This window comes from Sus scrofa, chromosome 16 (assembly GCF_000003025.6).
Source record: "Sus scrofa isolate TJ Tabasco breed Duroc chromosome 16, Sscrofa11.1, whole genome shotgun sequence".
In the NCBI taxonomy this organism is placed as follows: domain Eukaryota; kingdom Metazoa; phylum Chordata; class Mammalia; order Artiodactyla; family Suidae; genus Sus; species Sus scrofa.
In genome coordinates, this window is record NC_010458.4 from 3,711,017 (window position 1) to 3,732,006 (window position 20,990).

The window sequence follows — 20,990 nt, forward strand, 5'->3', positions numbered from 1 at the left end:
GCCACAGCAACACCAGATCCAAGCCGCCTCTGCAACCTGCACCACAGCCACGGCAACACTGGATCCTTAACCCACTGAGTGAGGCCAGGGATCAAACCTGCATCTTCATGGATACTAGTCAGATTTGTTAACCACTGAGCCACGACGGGAACTCCAAACCAGCTTTTCTCAGTTTTATCTTCCGGTTCTAGGCCACACATCTTTTTCCTTTTCCTTTGTCTTCTTACTTAACCTCCCTACCCCTTATGTTTTCCTTAGGAATGATACTGATATTAACCTTGGGTGCCCTTCTGATAGGGTGGAATGAAGGTTTCTTGCTTAGGTTGTAACTGACCTAAGTGGCCTAACGTTGTCACTGTTAGACTGGAGTGTATTAGATGGTGCCCAGAATCGCTGCAGACTCTTGCAATGAGTGAAACATTCCCTCTCTTCTGTCAGCTTTCTTGCTAATAACCTGTGTGTAGTTTCTACATTTTAAGAAAGTCATTGAAGTTTCTACATTTTAAGAAAGTCAGTCATGATGTGCCTAAGATAGTGGATTAATTTCCACACTCTTGGAAAGAAATCTAATTTCTTTAGTTCTCATGCACATGCCATACATGCAGTTTTCTAATTGTAGGTATTCCAACTAACCTATATGTCTTGCTTTAATGGATTTCTCTTTCACTGACTGTACTAATACTTCTTTCATTTACATGTGTTTTTATGGGGCCAGAACAAGGTATGTTATGTTTTCTATAAATGGACTACTTGGCTTTAAGTTGGAAAATCATTGCTTAAGCATTGCAAACTGCATTATGATAAGACTGTATAAAATTGGTTCATCTTCTCATACATGATTTTTTTTTCCCCTTAAGACAAATATGGTCTCTTTAGAAGGCCTTACCAAAGTAGTTGATCCTTCTCAGCTCACGCCCGAGTTTGATGGCTGCCTCGAGTACAACCATGAAGAATGGATTGAAATCCGAGTTGCTTTCGAAGACTACATTAGCAATGCAACCCACATGCTCTCTCGGCTGGAGGAACTTCAGGACATGCTCGCCAAGAAGGAGCTGCCTCAGGATTTGGAGGGGGCTCGGAATATGATCGAGGAGCACTCCCAGCTGAAGAAGAAGGTGATCAAGGCCCCCATCGAGGACTTGGATTTGGAGGGACAGAAGCTGCTGCAGAGGATTCAGAGCAGCGACAGCTTTCCTAAGAAGAACTCGGGGTCTGGCAATGCAGACCTGCAGAGCCTCCTCCCCAAGGTGTCCGCCATGCTGGACAGGCTGCACTCGACGCGGCAGCATCTGCATCAGATGTGGCACGTGAGGAAACTGAAGCTGGACCAGTGTTTTCAGCTGAGGCTGTTTGAACAGGATGCTGAGAAGGTAGACAACGGGGGAGGGTTGCTAAGAGGAGACATAGAGGGCAGTTTGCTGGACCACTGGGCCCCCCAGACACTGGTCAGGAGAAAGGGCAGAGCAGAAGGGCTGGGGAGGGTGAGCTACTCTCGGGGCATCTGTTAGAGACCCACAGGGTCGGGTCATGGACCTCCTCCCCTCCCCTGCTTTCCAGTTTTCCTCATTGTGCCATAGAGTTTCTTCTAGAAACTTAGGGTTATTAATTACCGATAGTGTGGTTTAGAATGCCTGTGAGATAGACGAGAATGGTGCTGTCAGTTAAAAGTTATGTAATGTTGTATATTATCAATAGTGATAATTATCCATGTACCTTTCTAATAATTGCTCTTCTGCTCACAAGAGCCAGTGAGAAAACTCCATTTAGATCTATTACGGAGTATGTTTTTAAAGTAAAATGTGGATAACGCATTAGAAATAGGAACTTCTGGGAAACATAGGCAGAAATTACCTATAGTTTCATGTTTTCTTACTGCGCTCCATTCAAACCTGCTGGCCAAAGGGAACTCTTGTCAGTCACTGGCTTAACTCAGTCTTAGTAATGTGAAAACAGGACACTTATTTAGAGAAATCTGTTGCAAGCCATGAATCCGGGGGAATTGATCCCTCTTAATTTGAGCTCACTGGATGTTTTTTCATGGACAGGAAAATATTTTGTAAAGTTAAAAAACCACATTAAAATTTTTTGAGTTTTGAAATTTTCAAAATCCTTTTGAAAGGTGACAGTCGAGTACTATTATTTGGTGAGCTTTTCACCTCTCTGTCAGTGTATTTATGTTTAAAGCACAGCTGACCTTGAACCACATGGGAGTTGGAGCTGTTGAGAATCCACTATTACCTTTGTCTCAAAAAAAAAAAAAAAGTAATTGATAAGTGATTCACTTGAGAACAGGGAGCTGAAACAGTGTGGACAGAATCAGGACTCCAACCCTAGTGCTTTAATTCCACATATTATGATCTCTAGTTGAACACAACTTTCCCCTACACTTAGTTAATATAAAAATATGTCAAATGAAAATATAGGTACCTCATTTATTGAAAAATACTTCCATGTAAGTGGACCCATGCAATTCAAACCCATGTTGTTCAAGGTTCAGCTGCCTTGTCAAAGACACTAGAAAATCTTCCCTTCAGTTACTAGACAAACAGGTGACGGTCCTGGACTTCTGGTTCACGTCATGATAGTAGTACTAATTGATAATCATTTTCTTTTTTCCTTAAATGTTTTCCTAGGAACAATGTAATTAACATTCTTTTCTAAGTAGCATCTGTATTGACTCTTAAGAGAGGTAAATTTTATTGTTTGCATTTGCACAGATGTTTTTATATGTGTATATGTGTGTGTGTGTATGTATAGATATATATATATACACATCTTGCAGTAAAGAGCATAATCTTTTGGTCATTGGAATTGCTATCAGTAATCCGTAGGCAAGGCATAGCCCATCCAGAGCCCTGCAAGTTTCTGATTTCACCTAACGGATCTTTACTTGAAGAGTATTGTGGCTAATTATATAGTTGAGTATAGCAGAAAAGCCGGGTTGAGTGTCAGAAACTTAGGGTTTTAATTAGCCTGGGGGACTCTTTATGTATCTACTCCTTAATTCGTCATCTGACAAAGGAACACATCAGATGCGCTTTTCTTGTAGATCCTGTAATTTCAAAACTGCTGACTTCTTAGAAGTCGAGAATCTTCCGGGCCTCAGCACTGAGAGGTTGTTGGGGGAAGGACACTGCCCTTTCTTGATCTGGTCCCCTTCCTGGGCTGTGTCTCTCATTTCTTTTTCCCGAGTGACTGCAGATTGTCTTTTTTTCATTCCGGTAGATGTTTGACTGGATCACACACAACAAGGGCCTGTTTCTGAACAGCTACACCGAGATTGGGACCAGCCACCCTCATGCAATGGAGCTTCAGACACAGCACAACCACTTTGCCATGAACTGCATGGTAAGAGGCCGTCAGAACAGCGGTGCCTTGTCTGTGCTAGTATCCTAATGAATGGGATGTGTTTACACGGGCCACACCCTGGCTCCCTGCCAGCAGGCTGTGCAGGGCCTTCTGAGGATTTGATGGTAGTGTGGGAAGGTCTCGGGGTTAGCAGTGTGTACGGAGCTTGTTTTAAGTTGTAAACAGACAAAGCAAAAATAAACAAACCGGTGAAACTTGAACCAATTATTTGGCCAGTTAGACATGCACGTTTTAACCCTGGCTTCTGTGCCATACCTCCTGGGAGCCTGTTGGGGCTCCAGAAAACTCCAGAGGCCAAGTGAGTTTCCTGAACTAACCCCACTGTCCATTTGCTGACTGCCCTTCATGGCGAGGAAAGTAGCCAGTCTGCTGCTCTTCTCAAGGGCATCCTCCAGGTCTCCTAAAACATGAGCATTCCTCTCAAGTTGTACTAGAGAGTGGGGTCCAGACATCAGCCTTGCCTGGGATTCTTTGTCTCTCATTGACCCCCTTGGCCTGTTGTGATTCGATAGGGGTTGCTATAAGACCACAGTGCAAACAAAACAAAACAACAACCCAATGATGAATTTGAAGTAGCATTTTTATTACATTTTTGGAGTTAATATAACTAAAATGAAACTGTATGTTGTTCTGTAGAACATATGGTTATTTCTGTTGACAGTTAAGCTTCTAGAAATTTTCACTTCAAAGTTTTTGGTGTGGACTTTGAGCCAGACTTGTGAGAACGAGCGCTCTTAGCCTGTAACATTGTTAAAGAGTACTGAAGCAGTAGAAAACGCAGTCTTTGTTTAAACTGGTTCAGTAAGGTGCCATTTAATTAAAGTGTAGTCCGCAAAGTGCTCTGCTTGAGGCAGCTTCCAAGATAAGATTTAGCAGTAACGTTTTTTGTAATAGACACCATCCAAAAAGTTTGATATATGTTCTTGAGTTGAAGGTAAGAGAATTTTTGGTCGAAATGATTGAACCAGAGCCTAGATGAAGAGCACTGTAATGTGAGCCTTTGGAGCAAGTGTCTTAGAAGAATTTCTTCCTAAAACATTCCTAGCAGTTTTTCAGAATATTCTGAAACTTCAGCTAGTGGCAAAGGGCACATTCAGTCCACTCTATCATGTGCTTTAAAAACTAGAAATACTAAAATGTATTTTGGAAAAACTGGAAATGGACAGAAAGCCCCCACCCCCCACCTTATTAGTAACACATTTGGAATCAGCAGAAGAGGCAGCATATGTGGCTAAAGGAGTGTGGGTTATGAATGTAGAGGTTTTTAATTCTGATCTTGGGCAGTCTTTTGAATCTCTTTGAGCCACTAAAGTGGGGATAAGCTCTACCTTAACATGGTGTTCCATGTAATGTAAAACACTAAGCAGAGAGCTGCACACGCATAGTAAGTACTTGATAAATGGTAGTTACTATCAGTGAAGTTATCAGTGTCATTAAAACTACTGTTAGTTTTTTGTTTTTTGTTTTTGTTTTTTTTTTAAATAAAAGGGAGTTCCCTTTGTGGCTCAGTGGAAAGGAACCTGACTAGCATCTATGAGGATGTGGGTTCAACGCCTGGCCTCGCTCATTGGGTTAAGGATTTGGCATTGCCCTGAGCTGTGGTATAGGTCACAGAGGTGGCTCAGATCTGGTGTGCCTGTGGCTGTGGTATAGGCTGGCAGCTGCAGCTCTGATTTGACCCCTAGCCTGGGAACCTCCATATGCTAAAAAGAAAAGAAAAAAATAGTGTTTGTATTTTCAGGGTGTGTAGTAAGTAGAAAACTCTTAAAGTATGGGTGAAACTTTTGTTTTTTAGGTTTAAGCATATTTTCTCATTTTCTATAATACATTGCTTTCGTTTCTTTAAGTAAAAGTTTTAATTAAAAAGGGTTATGGTGCCTTGGACACTGAGGGGCGACAGCTGTTGGGAGAGTTTTCCAGGCCTGCCCACCCCTTGTTCTCCATACCTTCACGAGTCCTTAGTGTCTGTCTAGGACATTTACTTGTCCAGAACCGGGGCCTGTTAGCCTTCAGCCCTTGCCTGTACTACCTACAGTGCTTTAAACATTTCTTTTGACAAAAAAAATGAAAAGACTAGATGTCGGTAAGCAAGTTCATAGTCTTAAAGAAAGCACATTAAGGAACATGAGCAGTTGTGCCCATTCTCCTATCGCAGGTATTTATTTTCATTTTTTCGTTCTTTATTTTTAAAAATTTAATTGGAGTATAGTTGACATACAATGCTGTGTTAGTTTCAGGTGTACAGCCAAGTAAATCAGTCATATGTTGTACATATATCCATTCTTTTTCAGATTCTTTCTCCATGTAGGTTATTACAGAGTACGGAGAAGAGTTCCCTCACAGGTCCTTGTAAAGGCCATGATGGCAAGAATGTAGGTGGAGGTCCTTCTGAGGTGGGGGATGGCATGTTGCTGTGTTTGGGACACACTGTTCACTTGGGCTCTGTGCCACCACATCCGCCCTCCTGCTGGAAGTGGTAGAGGTGTGGACAGGGCATGGTGCATAGAGCACAACTCTACGTGTAGCGGGTAGTCTGCTTGAGGGGAGGAGACTAAGGCAGGCCCCTGTGACCAAATCTGGGTAGGAAGGAGCCCGCTCTGCGGGCCCCACGATGGAGCTGTCCAAGTGGACAGCTCTCCTCCAGGTCCTTACAGAGAGCATCTGCCTGTGCTCTTCCTGCAGAGCTTTTGGGTTGATTTTCCTCTTTAGATGCAGAGGAGGCAAAACTTAGCGAATCTGGTCACCTGTCACTAGAGAGAGATTGCCAGTGAGAAGGGAGACCTAGCTGTGGACTTAAAGGATGCCAGTTAGCACACTGATGGCGTTTGGGCCAGTTCCTAACTGATTGTGGCTTTGACTGACTGTCACATTCTCATAAAGTACCCTCTGTCCTTGCTGCATAGACATCTGGTCATCTGTTAGCTGATTCCAGCCTGAAGCCCAGAAAAGTACCTCCGAGGCTGGAGTCTGTGGCTCTCTAATCCCAGATAAAGGTGACTCCATCTAGTTTGGATTTGGGTCAGAAATGGAGGAAAAGAAATGAAGCTACAGAGAAAGACTGGACCAGCGTGTTCTTTAGGACACTTTCTTGAGTGGGCTGCAGACCAGGTGACAGTGACGAGGTTTAGGCAGGGCTCTGAGTGGGAGGCAGTGGGAGGTTGGCCCAGAGGACCACAGGGGAGGAGAGGGAGGAAAAATGTAGAGGCCTTGGGGCAGGTTGGGAAGTTAGATATGATTTAGGGGCAAGAGTGGGAGGAAGCAAAGATGAGTCTGTGATCTGGGGAGACCCATTACCAGGTGCAGTGCTGTGATGTCCGTAGTAATAATAATAATAGTAATAATAGTGATACTACCTGAGGGACAACAACCTGCGATTTGTTGAAGGTATGCATTTGCTATAATAGGAACTTTAAAGAAGAACTTCTCTTACAAGAAAAATGCTTTTGCACCCTTATTTTTGCAATAAACTAATGGAGTTGAAGACAGTGATGTCAACAGAGTGGAAAAGCTTAATTTAAAGTTTGAACGCAGCATTGTTTTCTTCATAGCCCAGTTCACATTCCTTGGTGAATGTGGATCCATTTACAGAAGATTTTTTGTTGGCACCAGCAAGATGACTTGGGCTTATATAGAAAGAAGAGATTGTTTTCATACAAAATAGCCTTTGGTTGCTAAGTACATAGTTTGTGGTCTCTGGGTTCCAGTTACAAACTGCAGTGGTGGGTCCCCAAAGTTCTGGGTGACTGCTTACCATCTGGGCCCTTTTCAGGCTCTGAGGCCAAGACGTGAGTCACAGACCTTCGTGCGCACTCGCATCTGTGTGCCACTGCTCCGTGCCTGCCTCTCTCTCAGCTGGTTGAGTTGTAGGTTTGCATTTAAAAATAGAAACTGAAACTCCTACTTGGAGTTTACGGAAATCCAAACAGCAAAACAGGTGTCCTGGGACCCGCCAGGTGATTCTGCTGTTAAAATGTAACTTTTAAGTTCCCAGGCTGTTTCTGAAAGCGCCCCCCCCCCCCACCACCACGTTCTTGGAAAGACGCCCCTTGTGGGCCTTCGCCCGACCAGCCCTCTCTCCTTCCTTTCGCAGAACGTGTACGTGAACATCAACCGCATCATGTCGGTGGCCAACCGCCTGGTGGAGTCGGGCCACTACGCCTCCCAGCAGATCAAGCAGATCGCCAACCAGCTGGAGCAGGAGTGGAAGGCGTTCGCCGCGGCCCTGGACGAGCGCAGCACCTTGCTGGACATGTCCTCTGTCTTCCACCAGAAGGCTGAGAAGGTCAGTGCCTGCTCCGGTCCCAACCCCGACCCCTCCTCCTCCAGCCCCTCCCAGCCTGGGGCAGGTCCCCACCCGCTGTGCAACCTCAGAACTTACCCCACCTCTCTGTTCCTTACTTTCCTCATTCGCGAAGTGGACATGAAGGGATCTACCCAAGGGGCTGTTTGATGGTGTGAAGGAGGTAATCATATTGGGTGCCTGGCACGGTGCCTTCTGTACAGTAGGTGCCATAAATGCCCTCTACTCCCACTCCTCTTCTCCCTCATGGTCATCACCTGAGAATTCCAGTCAGGATACTTTGGTGTGAGTAACGGAGTGCCAGACTCTGGGGGTTGGCTCTTCTCACAGAACAGAAAGTTGCGAAGTATAGGGGGTTCCAGCCGCATGGAGCTGTCGGGGCTGGGGGGCTCCTGGCCTGGCTTGGCCTTTCCCTGTGGTTGGGTCACAGGTGGATGCTGCAGCCCTAGCGCCAAGGCCCTCAGCCTCTTCTCCTGTCACTTTCTCAGGGCAACATGATTTGCAGAAGGTCCCTCCAGCCCAGCAGGCTTCCCCCCGGTCCCCTTTGCCAGGAGTGGGGTGCACAGGAGGGAAAGTGGGAAAGGGCAGGGCTAGGATTTCCGCCTCCCCAGCAGTGAGCAGGCTCTGCCAGCAAGGGCTGGGCTGGAAAAATGGTTTTTGGGTCAGTGGTCTGCAAGGTCTCTCACAGTTGTTAGATTACTGTACGCATTTGGACCTCACATTGGCTTCATCTGCTGATGGTCTGGTCATGATACCTTATCTCAGAGGTAACACTCCCCACACTCCAGACAGGTTAACCTGCCCGAATGAACGCAGCAAAGGAAAGTGAACTGCTTGTGTCTCAGAAGCTAGTGGTGGAGGCCAGGCAGTAAAACACCTTGTCAAGATGTGGAGGAAGAAGGCTCAGGAACGTTTAGCCACTAGGAAGGCATGTGGGAAGGAGACACATGGTTACCTTAAGTTACAGGAAAAACACTGGTAGAGCTTCCTCAGGGATAATTTTTTTGGGAAAAAAAACTTACATTCATAGGGATTTGCACTGATGCTTCTAAAACAGAAATAGTATCCTTTTAATCTAGAAACAGTCTCCGCTGAGGCAGCGAGGGAGGGCAGGATCTTAGCAAGGCAGCTGGAATGTTGCATGAGATGCTAATCAGTAGTGATCTCAGCTCCAGAAACCTTTAAAGTATGAAGCAAGAGAGGAAACAGAGTGGGATAGAAAGAGGAAAAAATCTTAATAGCCTCATGTGAAAGCTGTGAGTGGGGATTTAAGTTTTAGTGGTAAGATTTTTCTGCTTACTAATCTAATGAATTTAACTAGTTTTATGATAAAGGAGAAACAAGAGCCCCCCCACAAAACCAGTTTGTTTTAAAGTAGCAGGAGCCCTCTTCAGCACAGAGCACTGTCAACACTTCTCTGTGGCTGCCTCTGGTCCCTGTCATTGTCCAGGTGATGTTGCTCCCTGGATATTACCATGGGTGGGAGATGAGCCATGCGGCCCTGGCTGCTCAGGTGCGGTTTGGAGTGGTAGCATAGTATGGGTACAGCAGCCCCCAGGGCTTGGAGGTGTGTCACTTGGCAGGGGGCCCCCAGAGAGGTAAGTTAAGATGATGTGAATACATTTGCAATAGGGGAAAAAAATAAAGAGGAGTTTCCGTTGCAGCTCAGCAGATTAAGAACCTCACTAGTATCCATGAGGATGTGGGCTTGATCCCTGGCCTTGCTCAGTAGGTTAAGGATCCGGCCTTGCTGCATGCAGGGCTGCAGCATAGGTCGCAGTTGCGGCTCGGGTCCAGTGTTGCTGTGTGTGTGGCTTGCCTGGCAACTGCAGCTCCAATTCATCCCCTAGCCTAGGAACTTCCTTATTCCACAGGTGCAGCCCTAAAAAGGAATAAAAAAAAAAAAAAGTTTGCAATAGCGCTAGCTGCTGAGGGGAGTGATGGACAGTCTGAAACAAAGTAACACGTAGGGAAAATCTCTCATAATGGCAGGATTCAGAATTACAAATGAACCCAGAAGATTAATTGCTGCTCTGAACTGCCTGAAAATAATGTAGAAATGTGAGTGCCATGGGGTGTTTTCCACTAATGTTTTATTATCAAAAATTTTAAACAGCAGCAAAGTTGGAAGAGCCTGGTGGGTTTTATTTGGATAAAATGAATGGTGGTAATTTATGGATTTGAAGGAAACTCAGTTGGATGAATCTGTGAACAGAATTTCCTGGGATCCTGAGTGAGCTCTAACGGCGCATGTGGTCCCCGTACACATCAGGGGCCAGAGACGCCAGTATAGCCTTAGAGGCAGAGTGGCCTTCTGGGGAAGGCTCACATCTCAGAGGGACTCTGACTGAGGCAGTCCGCCTGTGCCAGGCAGCTGAAGCATGCAGAGGGGACAGCTTCGGAAAGCACTCTCTTCCCTCAGGTTCAAGTGTGTATCTCCCCCTCCACTGAGTTTCAGATGCAGCAAAGAAGATCACACCTAGTAAGTAGTTGACTTGTCCAGCAGAGGAATCTCCAAATAGGTCAACTCCGTCCCCTCCTCCCCTTTTTGGTGTAATACTATTTTATTAACACTTAAAACTTCACTGACAATGCTGGCCATGCCTTATGCTCAGATTCTTGAAATAAAGACATGTGGACAGAGCTTTAAGGGTGCAGTGTGAAACACAGCATAAAATACTAACAAAACTTAAGGAGTGGTATAATAACTATACCTCTGTACACAGGTATAGGGACAAGCCCTCCAAGGGGAAGAAAAGCTCAGGACTGAACAGAGGTCCTTGGTTAGTGACAGAATCTCCCCTTGACTTCAGACATAGGACAGACGAAGGAGTCTGTCAGTTTACAAAAACCCCTGACTTCAGGACCGGTAGTAACAGGATTGGAAAGAGCCAGTTGAAGGTTGTGGGGGCCAGTCTGAAACGAGCTAGGTTAGCTGGAGGCCGCTGCAGCTCACGTCCAGGATCTGTAGCGGTCTAGAGACAGTGGTTAGTGCAGTCCTCTGAAATTGCTGGTCTCCAAACAAGTTTCAAAGATGCTTTTCCCAAACAGAGGGTCCTCTCTTTTTTAAAAATTTAAACAACTTAAGCTGTTTTCATAAACTCAGTAGGGAAAGACTGGACCTTGGACATCATAGCACAGGTTTCCATCATACCACCTCCTTGAACCTCATCCAGAGTTCTCTTGAAGAGTCTGGTTAGGGGGACGGAGTGTCAACTTTGTGCCCTGTGTCTAATGGCCTTACTAAAGGAAGCAGCCGGCCTGGAAGGATGGGAGCTCTGGCTTGGCAGGTGTGCGCGCCTGGCACCCAGCCTGCTCCTCTGTGTCTGAGGGTTTCTTGTGTTGTATTCCCTTGTCGTCTTATAAACTGGATGAGAACGACATTGCATAGACCATGCCTTCCAAAGATGTCTTGGCCATTCATGCTCCTGCACCCTCCTCCAGTGGGGGCGTGTGTGGGATCAGAACTTCATTTTGCAGATCTGGAGACATGACCACACTGTTAGTGATTTTACAGGCAGACGGTGTTTAGGGCTTCAGCCTCCAGCTTTTTTGATCATGTGTTATATCCCTTTGTATTAAGAAGCTTCCACAGTAAATTGCATTAGAATTACCTTTTTATAAATCAGAGAATTTAAAGTGACTTGATTTTTACTACACCTTAAAATCTCCAGTTTTTGCTATTTAAAAAATTATTAGGAGTTCCCATCATGGCTCAGCAGAGACGAATCCGACTAGGAACCATGAGGTTGTGGGTTTGATCCCTGGCCTCGATCCGTGGGTTAAGGATGTGGCATTACCGTGAGCTGTGGTGTAGGTTGCAGACGCGGCTTGGATCTGGCATTGCTGTGGCTCTGGCGTAGGCCAGCAGCAACAGCTCCGATTAGTCCCCTAACCTGGGAACCTCCATATGCCGTGGATGCGGCCCTCAAAAGACAAAAGACAAAAAAAATTGTTAGAGCTGCACTGTCCCGAATGGTAGCCAGTCACCACATGTGGTTATTGAAGTTACACAAAGTTAAATAAAATTTATTAATAAAACAATTTAAAAATAGAATTAAATTGAAGTTCCCGTTGTGACTCAGCAGGTTAAGAACCTGACATAGTATCCGCGAGGATGTGGGTTAGATCCCTGGCCTTGCTCAGTGGATTAAGGATTCGGCATTGCCACAGGCTACAGCATAGGTCACAGATTCAGCTCAGGTTCGGTGTTGCCATGGCTGTGGTATATAGACCGTAGCTGCAGCTCTGATTTGACTCCTAGCCCAGAAACTTCCATATGCCGCAAGGTACATCCCTAAAAAGAAAAAATTTTTTTTTTTAATTTGAGAAATAAAAAATATAATTAAATTAAATTTCACATCCTTCGTTACGGTGTCCACATTTCAGATGCTCAGCAACAGGGTGTGGAACTATCTTGGGTGACGTGGATAGATATTTCCATGACTGCAGGAAGTTCTGTGAATGCTAATTGAGGTGTACCTTCACCGTGAGCCATAAATATGATCACCTCATTTTATCCATGACTGTAAGGGCCCATATAATCTGATAATAGCCAAGAACAAAATAACAACCAGTATTTTTATGGCTCTTTAACGTTTACAGAGCTCTTCAACACAAAATCTCATTTCATCCTTATATCAGCCCAGTGAGGTAGATGGGGCTGGTGGTGGCATTGCCCTTATGTTCTGTTCCAGGAGCGATTTGCCCCGTCTGGGACTTTCATCCTTGTACATGACAGTCTTTTGTTTGTAATGTAATAGCACACTGTTTCACAAAGCACTTGCATTAATTTTCTTATAAAATTTCACTTTCCCTAAAAGATTTTAGAAGTAACATTTATTGTAACTATGTCATAGTTATCATCTGGATAATTTTATCATAAGCCTGTGTTGAAATTTATAGGAAAATAATATGGATACTGCTTTAATATTCCTTTTTGAGTTTCTAAGGCAAATAATACAATGTAATTGTGTTCCCATTTTAATGTCGCTTCACTTTATTGAAAGCATAGGTTATTGGTTTGCAATTATTGGTTTGCAGTAAAACAAAAACAAGATGCTTGTGTAATGGAAAGGAATATATATGTATGTATACACAATCTCGATTTTTTTTTTTTTTTTTTTTGGTCTTTTTGTCCTTTTAGGGCCGCACCTGCAGCATATGGATGTTCCCAGGCTAGGGGTCTAATCAGAGCTACAGCTGCTGACCTGTGCCAGAGCCATAGCAACACTAGATTGGAGCCGCATCTGCGACCTACACCACAGCTCATGGCAACACCAGATCCTTAACCCACTGATCGAGGCCAGGGATTGAACCTGCAAACTCATGGTTCCTAGTCGGATTTGTTTCCGCCGCGTCATGACGGGAACTCCTGTACACTCTTGATTTGAATTCGCAGAGAAGCGTTGAATTCCCTTGCACCCTCCTGCCTCTATCCCCAGGCGGGCCACGTGCTGTGTGTTCACATATCTAGGTCTACATTGGAACATTTAAAGCATCAGAGACTAAGCTGGTGCTCTGGTCAGAGCACAGCAGCCACTTTCTGTTGTCATCCTTCATGAAGTATCAGGCTATGTGCTGGACATGTTCCCCAAACCGTATTTGTTAAGATGGTGAGGTGTGTGTGTGTGTGTGTGTTGGGGGGGATGCCGTAGACTGGTCACAGTGGTTTTTGAACAGACATACCAGCATTCCCCCACCTTCCCATATTCACAGTGCACATATCATATCAAAAGGCTTTAGGAGGTTCTATTTTATAGGTACCTGTTGAACTTGGACGCCAAATTTGACCCCAGGATGCTTTTTCTTTGTGGAATGCTGGTTTAACACCCTCTTCCTTGGCCCTCTGAGTGGGGATTGCTGCTCTGGTGGCATGGGATTCAGGTCCTTTGGGTGCTGAGCCTTCAGAGAGCATTTAGGGCCTGGCGCATGCCCTTTGGAATCTAGAGCTTCCATCTCAAATAAAAGACAAAAATTGTGCCCATGCAAAGGTCCCTGTAAAACCGTGGCCAGGTTATTTCTGTTATTGGGATATTTTCACCTAGTGAATTTACATGTGCAGAATCCTTTTTCCACAAGCTTTCCGTGTTATAAGCCGTCTTGCCCTTTGTTTTTAGAACCTGGCTTCATTTTTGCAGGGAAACACAATCAATATCCCTCAGGATACTTTAAGTTGTAAGGCATACATAAAACTGCTTGAATGTTTCTCTTTACTGATTGCTTCAAAATTGGGGTTGAACATATTTTGGTAGTCATTTTGATAAAATAATATATTAGTCTGACACTTCTGCTTATTGTAAAGTATTATTTAACTAAAACTTGTATTCACCTTGTTACATCAGAAGCATTCTAACTTCTTCTTAAGAATATATTGCTCTGCTTTGTTTTGGGAATTTTGTTGTGGCCAGTGTGTAGGAGCAGTTAATTGCTGACCTGACCCGATGATTTATTAATGATGATGGTTAACCTCAGTCAATTTGGTATTTGAAAAAGGTTTACAGTAATTTAATAATAATCATTAAGTGCAATAATGTAAGAAGATAGAGTAAAACAGAGATCAAGAATACTTGTAATCATCAACTTGGCCTGATTGGCATTTATAGACCACTCCACCCCAGAAATACTTAGAAATATGCTTAAGTAGTCAGACATGTATCTCTGCAGAGGGGGAGAGGTTAAGGTCATTTTATTACTACGCCCATTGCCTCAGTGATGTTGGGAAGGCACCACAGGGAAGGGTGTTAGGACATCCCCCCCGTGCCTGCATCACATTCAGTCATGTTTAAAGCCATCACAATCCGCATGTTATCAGATGACATGTGATACCGTGTGAATTGGTATCAAGCCCTAAGATTTGCATACAGGTGTTTTTTCTGAGCCAATACGTTAATAATAGGGGATTTTTATAAGCAGTTATTACTTGAGGGACTTGTCTATTTTAAGTTCCTAAAAATGTCGTAAGTCCTTGGGATGTTATTCTCATAATTATTTTAGGGCAATTATAGCCCATTTCTTGTCTGGCAGAGTCAGGTACTCCGCTTTAAATAGTCACCCTCTGCCTTCCCTCATGAGTTGAAAGATGACAAGGAACTAGAGTAAAAGAGGTTAAATCCCGGGAAATGTGTTGCTGTCTGTTTAGCTTAATTGAATTAGCGTCTTTAATTGGCCCTTCTGCTGCTTGCCTCGGACACTTAACGGTGATGGTTGCTGCTGATAGGATCTCCCTAGGAAATTTGGCAGTGATTTCTTAGCTATTGATGAATCCTGGGATGTGGGGGTGGCAGTGGAGGAAATTAAGGAGAGATCAGCATCAGTGGTCTGGGACTGCACCTTGCAGGCCAGACTCTTCTGTTTACATGTGAAGCGGGAAGACCCCCCACCCCCACCCAGTGATTCTGTGGGCTCCCTCAGCCTCCCTTTCTCACGGTGGGCACAGCTGAGGCCCCCTTTGCTCGGTCTCTTGTAATTTCTGTGTGTTGTATGTGCTTTGGAAAAGGTAGAAAAATGGACCCTCTGCTCTTGGATGATAGGTAGATGACTTCAGGAAACTTCCACTGCCATTTCAGTGTGAGAGGAAGGCAGGGGGCTGGGGGCTAGACCACATCTCCAGGGGTGGCACCCTTGCTGTGAGGCTGGGCTGGGTGTCAGGTGTCGAGGCTTCCCTGCCTTCCCTGGCTTGCAGCACAGAGCTGTTGGAAACAAGGATTCAGGAGTAGAATGGGGGAATTCACCAGGATGCCCAGGACAGTTGATGCAGGGCACAGGTGCTCCTAGGAGGGACCTCAGCCACTGGAGGCTGTCATTTCAAATGCAGGTTCCTGGGCCCAGCCCCAGTTCTGCCAGAAGCAGAGCTGAGGGCAGAGTCCAGGACCCTGGTTTGAGAGTTCTCATTAATGCCATTTGGGATGGAGGCTGAGCCATGCTCTATTCTCAGATGCTTTCTCAATCACCCTTATTTCAAAGCCCTGTTGAAAAATAGCTACTTCTCAACATCAAGTGCTGTTCATAGACATAATCTTTTTTTTTTTTTTTTTTTTTTTTTTTTTTCAATCTCCCAAGTACATGAGCAATGTGGACTCATGGTGCAAAGCCTGCGGCGAGGTGGACCTTCCCTCCGAGCTGCAGGACCTGGAGGACGCCATCCACCACCACCAGGGCATCTATGAGCACATCACCCTGGCTTACTCTGAGGTGAGTGGTCGCTACTTAATCCAGCACCTTAGACTGCCTGGCCACGCTACCTGGTTGTGAGTGGTCACCTGTATAGCAACATTATTTTTGTGTCATAGCTCCGAAAGCTGAACAACTCAGAGTTTCAGCTAGCTTAAAAACAATTACAGGTTTTGAGTTAAACTGCAATTTCATTGTAACTTGAACTCCAGTGGCGAATGAGGGCTGGTAAGTAAAACAGGACAAGGGCAGAGATTAGACTTTTCATGGCCCTGTGGCATTTATAGATTTTCTTGGAAGTGCTTAGATTGTCATCTGCTAAAATAGGTGAAATTTTAATCTTGTTGTTTACGTGTATTTAGAAAATACGTATTTAGTCTAGTCAAGTTCAGTGTAATCTTCCTGAAAAAAACTTTCTAGAAAAGAGGGAAACCAGATGCAGCCTCGTGTTCTGGATTACAAAGCACCTGCTATTTTTTCAAATGTTTAAAGCTCCTCACTGTTTTAGGAATCTGAGTGGAGTGTTTCTTTATTATCATAAGTTAATTACTCAGCATATCCCTGCTTTATGTTCTGCCTCCTTCTGTGCCAGGCTTTGTTGTAAGACTGTTATGTAATCGCTACAAAGCCCACAGCCTGGGGCAGGTACTGCTACTAACCCACCATGACGAATGAGGAAAGCCCAGCACAGGGGTGAGGTGACATGTGCCTGATCAAAGCTGTAGAGGTGGAGCAGAGACATGAACCTAGGCAGGCCCCCTCTGTGTTCTCAGCCACCACTGTGCTGAGAGTGACACTACGCATAGGTCCAGGCGTGTCACTTCTGTCCTTGTCATGGTCGTCTGGCCTTTATGATATGGGGTAATAAGTTCCTGGAGGCAAGGGTTCCTGGGTAGGAATTCTGTGCGTGCTTGCTTTCTGCATCTGTTGTGAGCATCCATAATACCATGTGCTGATGTGAAAGATTCTGTGAGACTTCAATAGGGAAATACCTCAAATCACCTGGCAGAGGGCTGGGCACAAAGTAGACACTTAGGAAATACAGTCAGCCCTCTGTATCTGTGGGCCTGCATTGTGGAGGCAGAGGACTGACTGATCTACACTGTTTTATGTAAGAAAGACACTTGAGCATCCACTGATTCTGACATCCATGGAGGGTCCTAGAACCGTAAGGGATGACCATATTTAGATCCAGATCTTCCTTGATTCAAATCTCATCCACACTTGCCAAAGCTGTCTGGCCGTTGGCTTTTCAGCCTGATACATCCTGCTTCACCAAACAGCTGGCACACTCACATCCTTGGGCCCAAGTCTCCTGGCCCTGTTGTGTCCACAGGTAAATTAAGTGGACATATGATATGCTGTCACTTTTGTTCCAGAATGTGGTCTGACCTCCTGCCCAGGAAAGTTGATGGTTACGTGTTTGTTTCTCTAGGCACATCTTTGCTTAACAAGATGGAATTTAAAAATAGTTAACTCCGTATTACGCCTTTTAATTTTGCATCCAGTGTTTGGTAGCTAATTTGGTTGTATAGTTTAATAGGAACTGTATAAGTGATAGCTTTTTAAATGTAAAGGTGAAAATTGAACAGATCTGTAATTTTTTTTTATAGTGATTCAAAAAGCATTAAGATCTTTCTCCTAGTATACCATCTCCATGCATCATCTAATTTGAACCTGTAACGTAGAAAGCAAATAAATGACCCTGTTATCTGTGGTGTAACTAGGACTTCACTCACCTACTTACTGATGATTTTATTAGCAGCTGCTTTTGAATTGCGGTGGTAGGTTCCAGATTGCTATGGGATTGAGTAGCTCACACACAAGGTGATTGGCAGGACTAGGCTGCAGTTCTCAGCTGCTGGCCTTATCCTTGACTTGACTGACCCTTCAGCCAAGTACAGAATTCTCTCTGTGTTTCCACTATCTGCTTTAAAAATGGGGCACCTTGATGTGGAAACATAGGTAACTTATGGTACAATTTCATTAGATTTTAAATTGGTGCTAATAATTTAAAATAATTTTGTGGCAGGTAAACAGCTCCCCAGGCTGAGGTCCTAAACCACAATTTTTAGCCGAAGAACCTGTTTGCAACTGAGCAGTACATTCAATGAGACAGTGATTGGAACTGGATAAATAGAGAAGGTTTTTGGTAGAAGAGAAGGAGGTTTTTTTCCCTTTTAAATTATTTAAATTTTGAACGTTTCAAGCTACAGAAAACTGTTAGAACAGAGAGCCCCCAGAGTTCTTTGACTGACTGCCCAGTTGTGAACATTTTACTGCGTTTGCTCTGAACTCTACCCCCATTTTCTCTCCAGCCATCATATCAGCACTGATACAGGGTGAGTAGCCTCCTCATGGACCACTCGTATTTCCCCCTGTGGCAGCTCTTGGCTCTTTCTCTTTCCTGGCCCGGCAGCATGCATGCAGGACATTAGTGGACACATCTCGTTGGCCTTGGCTGCCTTCACACTGGAACATTCTTTGTCTTTCTCTGCCCCATGTCTTTGACAGTCTTAGAGAATACAGGCTCTCCATTCTGTAGGCTGACTCTCAACCTCCAGGTCCATGAAGTTTTCCTTGTGGGCCGACTGCCGGCACCCCTACCACCACAACCCTCTCCCCACCCCACCCCCCACCCTAGTGTCACAGCAGGGGGTACAGGATGCTGACCCCTCCCACAACTGATGGTGTTAACCCTGAACACCTGATGTGGTGGGTGTCTGTAAGTGCCTCTAACGTGAAATCACCATTTAAAATTTTGTCTTTGATAAGCATGTTGTGGGGAGATTCCAGGATGTAATGGGATGTCTGTACCTCATCAGACGTCTCCCATGGCCTCAGCATCCACGGTGAGTCCTGCCCGCATCAGCTCCACTCTGATGCCATTGGATGGTGGGCGCTTATTTGCATCACTCCTTCCTTATTCGTTATGTGACCTTCTTCCTTGAGGAAGAACTTGATTCCTTTCTTCCTCATGTATTTATTTATTTGTTATTTCAGTGTGAATCTGTGAAATCTCATTATTTCAGTGGGTTATAACCTAGTGCTCTGTCTTGATGACTAGTTTATCCAGGTTTGGCCAGCAGGAGCCCCTTTCTGTTTTTTATTGATCTGTCCTTATCATTTTTGATCATTACTTTTCCCATAACAAGGTGTTCCCAGGCCTTTGTTCCTTTCCTGCCTCATCCCTGAGATTAGCCTTTGCACCAAGAGGTTCTGGTTCCTTGTGGTGTTGCGTGGTACTTAGAAACAAGGACCTGGGTGCTCAAGGGTGCTTATTTGCTTGTGGGATGTCAGTGTCTCCAGGGCATCTGAGCCAACAGGTGACAAGAAGCATGTGTATATAGATAACCACCTATGCACCCACCCTTCCACCCACCCGTCCATCCACCCACCCGTCCACGCATCCATCCATCCATCCATCCACTCACCCATCCACATCCATCTACAGCCATTGCTGTGTTGGTGTCTGTCTATGTTGTAAAACCTCACGTGTTCATTCTGGCACTTGCGTTTCTAATCCAATACCAGCCTCTCCCTTTCTGTGTTTATAAATCCCCTCTCAGACAAAGCGACCTGGTTGCCTTGATCCTCAGTATATTAACTTGTTTGTTCAGTTACTACACTTGCTCAGTTTTCTCAATCCCCTAGCCATTCTCTCTGGCCTCTCTGACCACCCCCAGTGCCGACTTCCTTCGAAAGCCTAGCCTGGGGCCGCCTGTTGGCACCTTCACTCCTCACTGCCTCAGAGTCTGACATCATTTTCTCTGTGTCAGGAGGGTTAGGGGAAGGGAGGTGGGAAAGGAAGGACCATTCTTTTTTTTTTTTTCCTGTTCCTAAATGAGGGGTTTTCTAACTCGAGTGTGCTGGTTATACTCTATCCACAGAGACAGTGACTCTTCGTTTTTCATGGGTTTCCCTAGTGACCTAATGACCTGGGGACTCTCATGCAGATGTCTTACAGCCTGCACACAGGGGGATCTTCCCTACCTAGCCCTTGAGAGCTGCAGGCCTGCCCAGGAGGCACTCACCCGGCAGAGAGCTGCTGAGCCCCAGCCATGGATGCAGGTCACTTAGGAGGAGGAATATTTGCAGGCAGGGCCTGTGCTTGCTTTTCCTTTTCCTTTCATCTGCTTTTCCTTCCTTTCTCCTTACTTCTACCCTCTTTCCTTCCTTTCTTCCATAGTTTTTTTTTTTTTTTTTTTCCTTTATATGCTATGGTTTCTAGTTTCCAGGGAGAAAATTTTGCAGTGGAAACCTCCCCCCACCAAGACACAAACAACTGCTTTTCTGTGCTTTAATTAGACCGGTCCCATGTCTGTCCTTGTTTGTGTTATAGCAACAGGAGCACACCCGCACCTTGTAAAACATTGGCTTGCCATAGCTTGCTGGGTTTGGGGCTCGTCCTCTCTGTTGTAGTTGAAGACAGGAGGGTGAGGCAGCATTAACATCTGGGATAAGCTGGAGCTTGGAAACAGCAGGGCGAGTAGTTGTCTTCAACATTTTATTTTAAGCAAACTTGCCCACCACTTTCTCAGTAACATAAATGTATAGAAGTGATTTTTTTATGACAGGAGTATGGCTCTGCTGTGCTGTAAACCTAAACCCAAGCTATTTGAATTGTGACCTGAGTACTGTGTGTCCACTCGCCTGCCCAGGTCTTTGCCATGGCAGCTGTGGGCGGCTATTCTCAGAGCAGAGGCAGTGAAATGCCACGTCCACCGTGGCCGGCTCTGACTTGAGGATTTAGCGTCTGCATCAGTTTCTCTGTTTAACAGCTGTGCTGACTTACAGCACACTGCTACAGGGCCTTGTGGAAATGACTGATTTGCTGCCTGCCCAGCTGGTTGAGCTCCTTTTTTAAGGTGCCTTCCAAGTGGATGATGGCATGATGAGCATTATTAGCTTCATAGAGAAACAAACAGCAAAATGATTAATTTTGATAGTAAATGTACCCAAATTCTGTCTGTGGTGTGTGACAGCTCACCTACCTTGCCTTAGAGCAGCTTCTTCAAAGTGGTTATTTCAAAGCCTCATTAAGTACTGCAGCATCGCCAGAGATGGGCAGGTGCTGTAGCCAACATTGGCTCAGCATCAGAGCCGGCAGACCATACAGCGAACTCCAGGCCCTGCCAGGGCTTGACAC

At 45.0% G+C, this 20,990-nt stretch overlaps 1 protein-coding gene across 3 annotated transcripts in view; it reads left to right on the plus strand.

Moving 5' to 3' along the window:
* TRIO (trio Rho guanine nucleotide exchange factor) overlaps positions 1 to 20,990 on the plus strand; it is a 230,724-nt gene that overhangs the window by 20,186 nt on the left and 189,548 nt on the right. For all 3 annotated transcript variants that reach the window (XM_021077143.1, XM_021077142.1, XM_021077141.1), the window contains exons 4-7: positions 858 to 1,370; positions 3,226 to 3,348; positions 7,460 to 7,651; positions 15,731 to 15,862. In XM_021077143.1, the coding sequence (XP_020932802.1) occupies positions 858 to 1,370; positions 3,226 to 3,348; positions 7,460 to 7,651; positions 15,731 to 15,862 (960 nt within the window). The remainder of the gene's footprint in view (positions 1 to 857; positions 1,371 to 3,225; positions 3,349 to 7,459; positions 7,652 to 15,730; positions 15,863 to 20,990) is intronic.